Source organism: Armigeres subalbatus, chromosome 2 (assembly GCF_024139115.2).
Source record: "Armigeres subalbatus isolate Guangzhou_Male chromosome 2, GZ_Asu_2, whole genome shotgun sequence".
Classification (NCBI taxonomy): Eukaryota; Metazoa; Arthropoda; class Insecta; order Diptera; family Culicidae; genus Armigeres; species Armigeres subalbatus.
This window is the reverse complement of record NC_085140.1, coordinates 310,105,416-310,118,281: the sequence shown is the minus strand read 5'-3', so window position 1 is coordinate 310,118,281 and position 12,866 is coordinate 310,105,416. Positions and strand designations below refer to the sequence as shown.

Sequence of the window (12,866 nt, the reverse complement as noted above, 5' to 3'; positions counted from 1 at the left end):
CGTCTGGCTCAGTGGCAGAGAAGCTGATAATATGGGGAAAGGTCGTTTGGCCGAAACCCAGCGGGTCATCCGGCAGAATAGGACATTTGGCCAAAAAAGGCATTCGGCCGAATAGGACATTTGGCCGAATAGGACATTTGGCCGAATAGGACATTTGGCCGCATAGGACATTTGGCCAAATAGAACATTTGGCCGAATAGAACATTTGGCCGAATAGGACATTTGGCAGAATAGGACATTTGGCCGCATAGGACATTTGGCCGAATAGAACATTTGGCTGAATAGGACATTTTGCCGAATAGGAAATTTCACCATATAGGACATTTAACCGAGTAGGACCAACAATTAATATGAAACTGGTGATTTTTTCATGGTTCCAGTTTCGTATGCTATGAAAAGGGCTATCTAAGGGAAATCTGGCTGATTATTTTCTATCTTATCCCATTCAGCTATTTGGAGAAGTTGAAGAGAATTTCCGGAACATATAATAGAACGCAGTCTATTGAAATGTTTTGTAAAGTTTCTACAGAAAATATAATTTTTGCAGCATTTCTTCCTTCTCCGGAAGTCGTAAGGAATTCATGAAAATTTGGAAAATCATGGATGATTATATTTTTTATCAGATTTGCTGCGATATGCATATGAAATATAAATACCAAGCTGTGGTATTTCAATAATTGCATAGCATCAAAATCGTTCTTGAATCTCTGGTTAGTTATATAATCCTTTCAGGGGGTCCCGTAGCGTAGTTGGCTACACGTTCGCCTTATAAGCGAATGGTCATGGGTTCGATTCCCAGCCCCTCCATCAAAAACCTCTCGTCAGTCGCCAGAAGCGCAGTTCGTACGGTGGCGTTTTGGGAGACGCGCCTCACCGACACGGCTGCCTAATGACGACTGACAAAACAAATTCTCGGAGGCATTCCTCCAACGTACCTCGATAAATGGCAACCGGACAAAGCAACGATCATTGGATACACCATACGGACAAATGGACACAATGGACTCACGATGAGATGAACTGGCAAACGACAACAATAACGAATTAGGGATATCTAAAAATAGAATCTGTGTGGATTCTGTACAGCAGAATACCACAGTAGATCACGGCACAGTAGCGGTTAAGAACACAGAGTGCCTACCAAATAACTATACGAATTTAAAAAAAAAAATCCTTTCGAATGGTAAATTATTTAACGTTAATATCATAAGATAAGCGGATCGGACTAGCCATCAACACGTCGAAGACGAAGTACATGATAGGAAGAGGCTCAAGAGAAGACAATGTGAGCCATCCACCGCGAGTTTGCATCGGTGGTGACGAAATCGAGGTGGTAGAAGAATTTGTGTCTTTGGGCTTACTGGTGACTGCCGAAAATGATACCAGCAGAGAAATTCGGAGACGCATAGTGGCTGGTAATCGTACGTACTTTGGACTCCGCAAGACGCTCCGATCGAATAGAGTTCGCCGCTGTACCAAACTATCTACAAAACGCTCATTAGACCGGTAGTCCTCTACGGACACGAGACCTGGACGATGCTTGTGGAGGACCAACGCGCACTTGGAGTTTTCGAAAGGAAAGTGCTGCGTACCATCTATGGTGGGGTGTAGATGGCGGACGGTACGTGGAGGAGGCGAATGAACCACGAGTTGCATCAGCTGTTGGGAGAACCATCCATCGTTCACACCGCGAAAATCGGAAGACTGCGGTGGGCCGGGCACGTAGCCAGAATGTCGGACAGTAATCCGGTGAAAATGGTTCTCGACAACGATTCGACGGGAACAAGAAGGCGAGGTGCACAACCTTGAGTCACCACAAGTATCTTGGTATATGTCCCTTCCTCGTACTAACTGCAAATAATAATATCAATTGTAAATATCAAAAAGAATCTCGGCTCCGTTAAGTGTTATACACGCCTGAGTCTGTCAAATAAATGCAATAGATGAAAAAAAACATTTTAAAGTCTGACTGAATTTGCCCTATAGTAGACCCCCCGGGGGTTCATAATAGGAAATTGCTTCCCTATAGTCGACACTTCATTGGATTTTTATGTTCCGTTTCGGAACGTTCTTCTTCCCTATTATGGACCCTCCAAAATATTCCTATAATGGACATTCTCGTGTTTATTTTTTATACAATTGTAAAAAATCATCCAATTTTGCTTTCTATAGCATTTCCAATGCATAGAGGTAGTGTAGTAGAGGTGTGCGCCGGTCCGAAAATTGGCGGCGGCGGCGTTTGTCAGAATTTTGGTCGGCGGCGGCGGCGTGAATCGGCGTGGAGATTTTTTACGATCATTTCTTGAAGATATTTTTCTGCTTTTTTTCAGGATGTTTTCAAGACTTCAACGGAAGATTCTTTTGAATTTCTACGGAAAATCTGATAAACTTCTCCCGAAAATTCTCTGAGCTTCTCCAAAATATTCATTTGAAAATTATTTTCGGATTTTTCAAGACAACTACTATGAAGTTATGAGAACTATTTGGAAATTTCAGAAAAGTACTTAAGAATTTCTAAGGAAAATTGTTTCAAGTTTCTACAGCAAAATGTTCGGAAAGTCCACTGAAAGTTTCTGTTGAGGATTATTTAAAAATTACACAGAAAATTATTCAAATTTTCCGCAGGAGATTGCTCAAAATGAGTACATCAACATAAAAAATGAATTTCAACGGCAAATTGTTCGAAATTTTCATAGGAAATTCATTGGAATTTGCATGGATTTTTTTTTAATTTTCCGCGGTGATTTTTTGCGAAATTTTAACCAAAATTATTCAGAACTTTAAGAGATTTAAAAAAAATTACGAGAAACCGTTCGGTAATTCAACAAAATAAATCAGTTTTTTGAAGGATTTTTTTGTATTTCTACAGGAAATTCTTTAAATCCTTAAATTTTTTTAGGAAATTCAATGGGAAATTATTTAAAAAGCGGAAGGGTCGTTTGTCCGAAAATCATTAGGCAAAAGCCGTTTGGCCGTATAATACGTTAAGTTGAAAATTATCAAGCCGAATTGTATTTTACCGAAATGAAAGTTGGGCAAAACGGTTATACAATGGAAAACAGTTTGGCCAAAAATCGCATTTGGCCAAAGCGACATAAGGCCGAACTGGTAATTTGGCCCATTTTTCTCTAACACGTCGTTTGGTTGAAATGATCGTTTGGCCGAATAGGTTATAAGGCCGAAAATGTCGTTCGACCGCAACCCGTGAGCAACTTGACGTCTCCAGTACATTGTCAGTGTATCCCGAAAAATTGGTTCAGGTGGTTCTGGCAAACTTACTTATATCGCGAGCATTTCTCGATTATGGCGTAAAAGGTTAAAGAAAAACCTAATTTTGATTTTATTATTTATTATAACACAATTGCATTACTCATTAGTTATTTTGGTATAGGCTCGTATATATTCAAGCATTACGGGGCTGGGTGCTTTAAATATAGATAAAACTACAACGTGGTTTGTTGCTGGATTAATCGAAACAAGTATTTATAGGGGTACCAACCCGAGAACAACTTGACATCTGTAGTACGATACCACTGTACCCCGAAATTTTGGTTTGATAAGTTTAATTGGTTTTGTCAAACTTGTGATTACCTGAATCATTTTATGAAAAAAGCGCTAAAAACCGTGACAAAAATCAATCCAAACTAGAATTAATATTAGGAAAGAGGCGGTAGCTTATGACTCTAAGATGACCGACTGAACGTTGAATTAGCGATTGCCAAAACAAATCAAATGGCGGAAGTTTTACCGACGGTTCATTTTCATCGGTAGCGCTTAAATTTCGTATAACTTGGAAATTTATAAGAATTTCGCTGATAGAATATGTTATGTGAAGCATTAATGGGTAAACTGGGCTGGAAATACAGAGGAGGAAAGCAACGTTATTGAATAAATGGGCACGGGAGATGTTGCTTTTCAAAATAGCTTTTAAAAATCGAAATATTTCTCTAGGTAATCCGATTGTCAAATCCATACAAATGAACCAAAATAAACCCACAGCCATTTGAAAACAGACCAGATAATATATTTAAATGAGTGTTTGTACTTTTTATTCTGGAAAAAATCTGAATTAGCCGGACTAACGAGAGGCTTTCTTTGAGGTAAAAGTAACTTTACACCTTGGGAAAACTTTCCGCCAGATTTTGGTCCCCGCGTCCCGTGTATTTTGAATGGAGCCGGGATTAAAAAGTACGCGCAGTAAAAATAAACTGTAGGGGTTATGTATTCAATTAAAACGGCACATCGATTTAAATATGTACTCTACAAAACTATTCTTCTTTACGAAAATAACCACGTTTTGTTCTGATCCAAATGTGAATCATTACGTGTGTTTTAAAAAGAACATACCTAGTCATGATGGTAGTATCAAATCAACCGCAAGTTCCTTTGTTCTCACATCATCATTTTATGATAATCAAGTTATGAAGCTGTATGATAAAGAATAATCAATTTCATTATTTCATTCAACTATTAAAACTGCATAGATCAGTGGGAACTCGTTGTCTTAAATTAAATGGGCGATATATTAAACAAATTTCTTTTTCCAAAGCGACAAATTTCAACATTTTAAGCATTGGAAGTTTTGTTCAGAATCTTTCATTAATTGCAATTACCAATTCACCCCATCCATATGACGCTCCTGTCCGTTGTTTGTTGACAACAAATGACGAAACAAAAAAACATGGTTTCTACGGAGGAAAAGTGTGGCGGCAGTGTAGGATGACCCATTGTTTATTTTACGGCCAAATGTTGATAACTGGACGGGTAATATGGTCAAAAATATCCACTCGTTTGGCCAAACAACATTTTCGGCCAAATGACCTCTCTGACAAACGACCATTGCGGCCAAACATCTTTTTGATCAAACTTTTGCGGCCAAATGGCCATTTCAGCTAAATTTAATTTGTCGATCAGATGGGTCGTTTGACCGAAAGTCAAGAATAACAGGTAAGACTAAAAGTCATCTAGCCAAATTCCATTTGGCCGAATTGAACGTTTGTCCGAAACGGTATTAGGTGAAAATAGTTTGACTGAAAATAACATTTGGCGGAAAGCGACAAACAGGTGAAAGGCTCATTAGACCGAATTAGTAATTTAACTGAAAAAGTTGGTTGCCCTAACAGCTCATTTAGCTGAAAATGTCATTTGGCCCAAATGGTCGTTGACCAAAAATCGGTGTTGAACTTAATCTAGAATTAAAAAAACACCTAAATAAAGAATTAAAAAAAAAAGTTTGACCAAAAAAGTCATTTGATGGACTAGATCACTTGGCCGAAAATGCCGTTTGGTAGAAATGGTCGTTTGACAGAAAGAGTCATTTGGTCCGAAAATGCCCCTTCTGCAAACAAATAATATGAGCCAAACGGCATTTTCTACCAAATTACCTATTCAGCTAAACGACTTTTTTTAGCAAAATGATCAATTCAACGACACAATGAACAAATTGCCAAATGGCAATGGGGAGCCCTTACTAGGAAAAAATTAGCCCCCTAGGATTTGAAAAGTTAGTTAGCACTTAGCAGTGATATAAATTTTCAACATATAGTCTGGCCCAGGAAACAAAAAGTTGGCGAATTCCACGGGGCATCCCCTAGGATTGTGTCTTTTGGTGAGAAAATCAATCTCTGAAAATTTCAGCTCAATCGCTTGTTGCATAAGCTGGCGCATTTGATTTGAAGTTTGTATGGGGATTTCAGTCAAAATATATAGGAAAATATACCTCTGACACTCATTCGATCTGAAAATTGGTTCTGATTGCTCGATTAAGCTCAGAATTGCAAAAACGGCTGTTGGTATGTTACAGAACAATTCCACAGAACATTGTACGATGATTAAATGAACTGTGGTCAACCATCACAGAGTGGAGTAACAGTTTTCCATCAGACTTCCGCTTGCCTCGCAGTATGATAACCCCCACAGATCCCATCAGCATCTGAGAAGAACTCTCATTGGAATCTCTGAACAATTCTTTTCAGAATAATCGAAATATTCCAACCGGAATCCAGAAGAATTCACACTGGATCCTTTCGGTATCGTTAAGGAATACCCTTGGGAATCTGTGGGGGATACCCTTCATAATCCATGGAGCATTTGCTTCAGAATCTCTCGTTAATTTGCTTTGGAATCCCTCTGGAGTCGTTCAAAGATTTGTTTCGAAATCGTTCGGAGATTCACTTCAGAATTCCTTGACAAATTGTTTCAGAATACTTCGATGATTTTCTTAAGAATATCTTGAATATTTGTTTCGAAGTATCTCGACGTTTTGCCTCGCAATCCCTGAATGATTTGCTTCGGAATCCATCTAGGATAGGAATCCCTCTGACGATTTGCTTCGGAATCTCTCGATGAATTGCTTCGGAATACATCGACGGTTGGCTTCGAAATTTCTAGAAGATTAATTTCGGGCTCCCTCGACGATTTACTTTGGAATCCCTCCATGAAGTGCTTTGGAATCATTCGACGATTTGCTTCGTAATTATTCAACGATTGGCCTAAATATACCTGAATGATTCCCTTTGGAATCGCTGGAAAATTCTTTACGGAATCTCTGGAGGATTGATACGGAGTCCCTCGACGATAAATTCGGTATCCTTCGTCGATTTGCTTTCACATCCCTAGAAAATTTCCTACGAAATCCCTGAACATCCACGTTGGAATTCCTGAAGGATTTCTGACGGAATCTCTGGAACATTCCCGTTGGAACTCCAGAAATATTCTCGTCGTAATTCTTGGAGGATTCCATTCGGAATCTGTAAAAGATTCTCATTGGAATCCCTGAAACATTTCCGTCAGATTCACTGGAACATTCCCGTTCAAATTACCTTCAGAATCTCTGGAGGTTCCCTTCGATATGCTTGGAATATTCCCGTCGGAATCCCTGGAGGAATGTTGCCTTTTTTTGATTTGAGATAGATAGAATATTTATGAAATCTGTAAACATTTTCACTGCCTACCGTTGGAAACCTGACGACGATCCGTCACATATTATCCTTTCAGTGTGCGAGACAAAGTCGAGCGATACTACACTTAGACGCATAGCCATACGCCATCAATTTGAGTCGTTGTAGCAATCATTCATCGGCTAGTAAACAATCATACTTCGATACTATGGACTACAGCAAAAAGCACATGCACATGCCCAAAAAAGAATATGGATGAGTGTGATTGATCCGCAATTGCCTTAGGTGATTGAATCGTCTTTATCACATTACCACTAAGGTAGCTTGATAAGGTGCTAAAATGTTCGAGAAGTTTTGAAAAAAAGCTCAAACTAGAGAAATAGATAAATGGGCTATAGCCCCCCCCTGGGTATCGGGGCTAGTTACGCCAATGGGGAAAAATCTTCGGAAATTCCAATAAATTATCGAAATTTCCACGGAACATCCTGCAGACTTTTAATTTTGAATCGGCGTGGAAAATTATAGACCACCGGCGTGACAAATTTGAAACAGCGCGCGGCGCGCCGATGCAAAAATGCCGGCGGCGGCGGCGTGCCAAAACTGTCGGCGGCGGCGCACACCTCTAGCGAGTAGTACTGAATTCACTCACAATCAAGTTGCTGCATAAAAGTCTGATTAAAATGTGCTACCTGGGATATATTTCGGTAAAGCTAACCAATTTTAAACAGGTGGTCAAAGCGGTAGACTTTAATGCCTAGACAGTTGACTGGGGTAGTCGCCTCGCAAACGATATAGATCTAATTATGTTAGAGGCATAAGCGAGGCTAAATCTTGTCAAATCATCCTGCTGAAAGTCGTACATCACTGAAATGTTTCGCAGTACCAGTAGGACGACCTGGTTTAGATTGACGCCTGGAGAATGATATACTACCATCAAATATTCGCTTCTGCTTCAAATATACACCCAACGGAACAACAAAGTGAATAACCACAACCAGGGATATAGGACATCGCAGTCCGATCCAGAACTACTCATAGTAGCTCTGTGGTGGGAGATTGTCACGTAAGATCTGAGTCGAAAAAAATGACTACCGTTCTAGCGCACTAAATCAACCACGTGCGTGAGACCCTGTCCATGTCAAGGAAAACACAACGTAAAAGTGTACTAGAAGCCATTAGAAACAACAGAGACTGTGTTATTGCCAAAGCCCGGGTAACCTCGGGCAGATCCTTCGGCATAATCTGTCTACATGACACAAGTGGTAAGAGGAGAGGACATAGAGGTCTACACCGAGGGTGAAGGTGGCCCTTGAAGCAACCAGTTCGGATTCCGAAAGGGCCGATCTACTATCGAAGCAGTTTCGGTCGTTACGATCACGGCGTGCTGCTCATTGAGTACTGTGTACCGAAAACGGACAAACGAAAATCGTGAACCCGGTTTATAACTTAAGGAAATTATTTTGTGCTTTTAGTGGAATGTTTTTATTTGTCATAAGACGAGTTTGTACAATTCCATTTAATTCCACCACTTGATTGTACCTTTGACAGATACGTACTTCAACCTCAACAGTAAGGCCGTCTTCAGTGTCACGTCAATTAAAGTTGAGTCAAGTATTCTTCTTCTTTTTCTTCTCTATTGTCATTACATCCCCCAATGGGACATTGCCGCCACGCAGAGTGTTCATTAAGCACTTCCACAGTTATCAACTGCGTTATAACGTTAAGTGGGGCTGTTGAAGAAATCTGGCCCTAAGGATCGATATCCCTGCCCCTGCTTAGAGATTGAACCGGGTTTGCGTGTATGGGCATGGGTAAGCGTTGTTAATAGTTAAGAAGAAGTGATTAAGAACTTCTTTTGGCTAAATGTTTTCGTAGATTTACAAAGCGAGATCGACCCTTCCGTCTAATTGTTCCACTTGGTGTGCCCCTCAATGCGACATTCCACGCGTATTCTAATTTCCAATCCCAATTTGTCTCAAGTATCTCGAATCGGTAAAAGATTCGCAGCTATAAAGCAAGACCTTGCTGAAGGTGGGTGGTTTCGATCCGATAGGTCTAGACTATTTTTGGGTCATATATTTTTTCGACTTCCTCGGGTATAAACGTATCATTGCATTGTGTTAGCCTATGATATACAAATGCAAAAATGGTAACTGGGCTGTGAAGGGCAATGTCCCTCGGAGGATGTAATGCCAATACAAATAATAAGATAAATAATAAAATAATGATAACGATGCCTCTAATTGAACGTGAGTAAGTAATAGAATATAACGGATCTTTCAACAAATTTTGAAAATAGGTTCATAGCGTGTTTACACTACAATCCAGATAATGAATGTCAAACATTCCAGGATACATCCTGACTTTCTGCCTTTGCCGAATCCTCACGCATTGATTTGACCGGTCATCGCAAAAAGGTTCAGCTCAATTTGCACTTTTCTCGCTGTTGATTTCCATTCACCGCTCCAAGCCATCCAAGTCGGGTGGCTCGCCATAGATGTAACCTCTTGGGCTGGTTCGGCAGCTACGAGAATCCAATGAATAATTTAGAGATCCACATCTTCCTTTCGGACCGTGGGCATATGATGGGAGGGACACACTGTGACCGATCGATTTCTATTTTCCGCCCAATCAATCCGGGAGCACCGGTGTGGCATGGTCATCGTTTTAGGCGCAGCCTGGCTGGAAAGCATCTAAACTTTTCGGCAAGTCACACAGGTTGGCGATATTCATCACTTGAATTACAGATTAACCATTAAATAATGCAATACCCATTCAATTTCGAAGGGAGAATTTTGTTTGAATATAGAAAGCTGCTTTGACAATTTGGACCATCCTTGTAGGGTGGCAAATACATTGTAAAACACAAGGTGAAACGTAAAACGCATTATCAGCACTAGCCATTTTTGAAGAAATTTCTAGAATAGAGTATATCCACCCGAATCAGTTCATTATATTCACAGCTTGGGAATAACGTCTCTTATTGTAAATATAATATTACGCAAAACGGCATTCTGGTACATTCCGTCGAAAGTCATTCGGCGAAAAGGTACAATCCACCAAATGTCGTACTGCGAAAATGAATTCCGAGAAATGGTTTTCAGTGAAATGTTATACAATATTATAATCATTTTCATCCAAATTTACCTTTTATAAAAAATGTAATAATTATATCAATGCCCTTGCAACAACTCAAAATAAATAATGCAAACTATCGATCATATTATCTCGTTACTTCATATATTTAATTGTACATGAATCAAAGACAATTGTTTAGCAAAAACTGTTCTACGTGGTAAATTAAATAGAAGCATTTATGACCATTATATGAGCATTAAGCCTATTTTAATGCGATGTTTACCTTTTAAATGTTCTCAATATAAAAATTAGCTGCTAATTTTCAAACTAATTCCCAAGTGTCTACGGCTTAAATGCGTGCTTGCCTATCAACATGATTTCCTCAAAATTACAGTGATGCGATTTTGAGTTGCCCAAATCCCCTCATTTCCACATCATTTAATACTTACGAGAAATTCTGCTTCGCGTAGCAATTCCCCAAGAAGCGGCACTGCAAAGCATTGCACTGGTACTGCTTGACGGCATCCACCTCGTACGTTATGTTGAAACCGTACACATCCAGCAGCCTATCCAGAGCTCGCAGATGCGTCCCATAGAGGTTATCCATGAAGAACTTAATCTCCAAGTACGGGCTATTGAACTTGATCCACGGCACATCGGTCACATCGTCTTCACTCAATTCGAACACATTCATGCTGGGCACTTTATAATCCTCACTGTAGTACATGTACTCCGTAAAGCGCAACCCACTCAGCACGTACTGCTGCGTCAGATATACCACAATCGAAACGTTGTTTCCGACCACGGTGGACGCATCGATTATCCAGGTGCAGCTAATGGGAACCGGAAACCGATCCGGAAAGTTGGGCGTCTGGATGACTCCATGGGTGGCCGTCAGGGTTCCTCCGCAGAGGTGCGACGAAGCGGACAACGACGGCAGCAGGTCATCTATGGCGTTCCCATTGGAGCTAACGTCACCGCTGCTGGAGCTGCTCGCCAAGCGGATCAACGAGAGCAACAGGAGTAGCTCGGCCAGACCAGCACCACTTGTCACCGACAGCTTCCCGGATGTGGCCGGTGGTCGATTCCTGTTCAACATAATCTCACCGACCGGCGGGCGGGCAGAGCATCGGCGCAGAATATTAATGATGGGTCAATATTGTCATCGCTTCGGACACCAGCAGCAGGCTCGGCAGTGGCATTTGTGGCACTGGCTGATTCGGTGCATTCGGTTGCACCCGGTTGTTGCTTTAATGGGTGTTATTCGGTGCCACTGCCGTATTTGTTTATTGGTCTAATGATTTTTCATGTTCGGTTGGGTGGCATTACGGAGCATGGGTGAAACTTGTCCAGGCCGGATGTACCGCCAATAAAATGGGCGTTGGTATCTGAGGTGATGTAATTAATTTCAGTGTTTATGGATGACTCGGTGACAGCGACATTAAATCATCCGTGATTTACTGACACGATCTGGAAGAGAGGTGAAGAAAATTGAATAAAAATTAATGCAAAACATTTATGTTTCCTAGCAAAATATTTGGTTTTTACGGAGTGGGTCATAGGGGTTGAACAATAATGGTCCAATTTGGACTACTTCACACAAGTAAATCAATTAATTATTTATTTTGATTAAGTGGTAACTGATTGCTTCTATGATAAAAGTAATTTCACTAAAGTTTCTGTTATCTGTTGTTATCGAAACCAAACATTCAACAGCTGTGTTTGCTTTTACATGGTTCCACGATATACTGTGTTAGGTGATCAGTTATAGTTGTGCAATGTGCATATTTAATTAAATGTATACAATTTGAATAGATGATTATTTTATTGTCGTTTTTGCGTTGCGTTGCGTTGCGTTGTAACGGAGTATTTCTTAGATTGCATACTGATAACTGTCATGTATATTCTTTAACTTTCTTACCCCAACTGCTTATGGATTACTATTTGGGATTTAAAAGCAACCCAATTGGAGGTCCAAAATGATAAAGCATGAAAACTACCATTGCTGGCCACGCCCATCTTCTCCGTTACTAGGGAAAAGAAGGAAATGATGATATGACATCTACTTAGTGAGAGGTCAGCGACTCACCGACGCCCTCATAGATGTCAAGGAGTTGGATGGTTGGTAGGGAATTTAGTTTTGGAATATCATCATAAGCAAATGATATGATAAGTTTATTCAAACGTTGGGAGTGACCATGCTAAGAAATTTATGTCACTCCGTTTTCCTAGATGTTTAACTTCCTGGGATGGGACAAGGTATTAGACTTGCCCTGGCTAATAAGCCTAGGTTTAAGCGCCATTGCTCGCTCTCTGAAACGAGAAGAGAAGAATCATATATGGAAAACCCCTCCCCGCATGTGCTAATGTCAAGTTCAAACTAAAAGTATTTATGTCAAGGATTGAGTGTACTTATTGACCCTCTTTGAAAGAAATTATGGAACTAACCCAATGTTAATAAAGAAAAAACTCCTCGGATTTGTGAAGGAATGTTTTGAAAATCCTCAAAATTATCAGAATTTTATTTTGTTGCCCCCTCAAAATATTATTTTTTGGCAAAAACATCCGAGGGGGGGGGGAGACAAAATAGTTTTTAAATATTTATATCGGCCTTATTTGTCAATGTTCAGTAATTAAATGTTTATATGAAGTTGAACTATGGAATTAAATATGAATAATGAAGCAAATTGGTTTGATCTCACCGGACTTCTGCATATGTGGCCTTTTGCGTTCCAGGATCTACCCGATCTAAGCGAGTGCAGCGGTACCTTGCTAGAAACGAGAACCTCTTTGACTTGAGCATCGCAGTAAAGCCGCATCACATCAGGCATTAGACTTCTCTCGAACGTTTCATAGTTTGCCCTTAGTGCTTCATAAAGCCGCTGGAGA

General features: G+C 40.2%; 1 protein-coding gene across 1 annotated transcript in view; it reads right to left on the bottom strand.

Annotated features, from left to right (window-relative positions):
* The window catches only part of LOC134212578 (uncharacterized), an 896,490-nt gene that overhangs the window by 567,246 nt on the left and 316,378 nt on the right, over positions 1 to 12,866 (bottom strand). The window contains exon 3 of the mRNA XM_062690564.1: positions 10,427 to 11,447. Within this exon, the coding sequence (XP_062546548.1) occupies positions 10,427 to 11,076 (650 nt within the window). The 5' untranslated portion in view covers positions 11,077 to 11,447. The remainder of the gene's footprint in view (positions 1 to 10,426; positions 11,448 to 12,866) is intronic.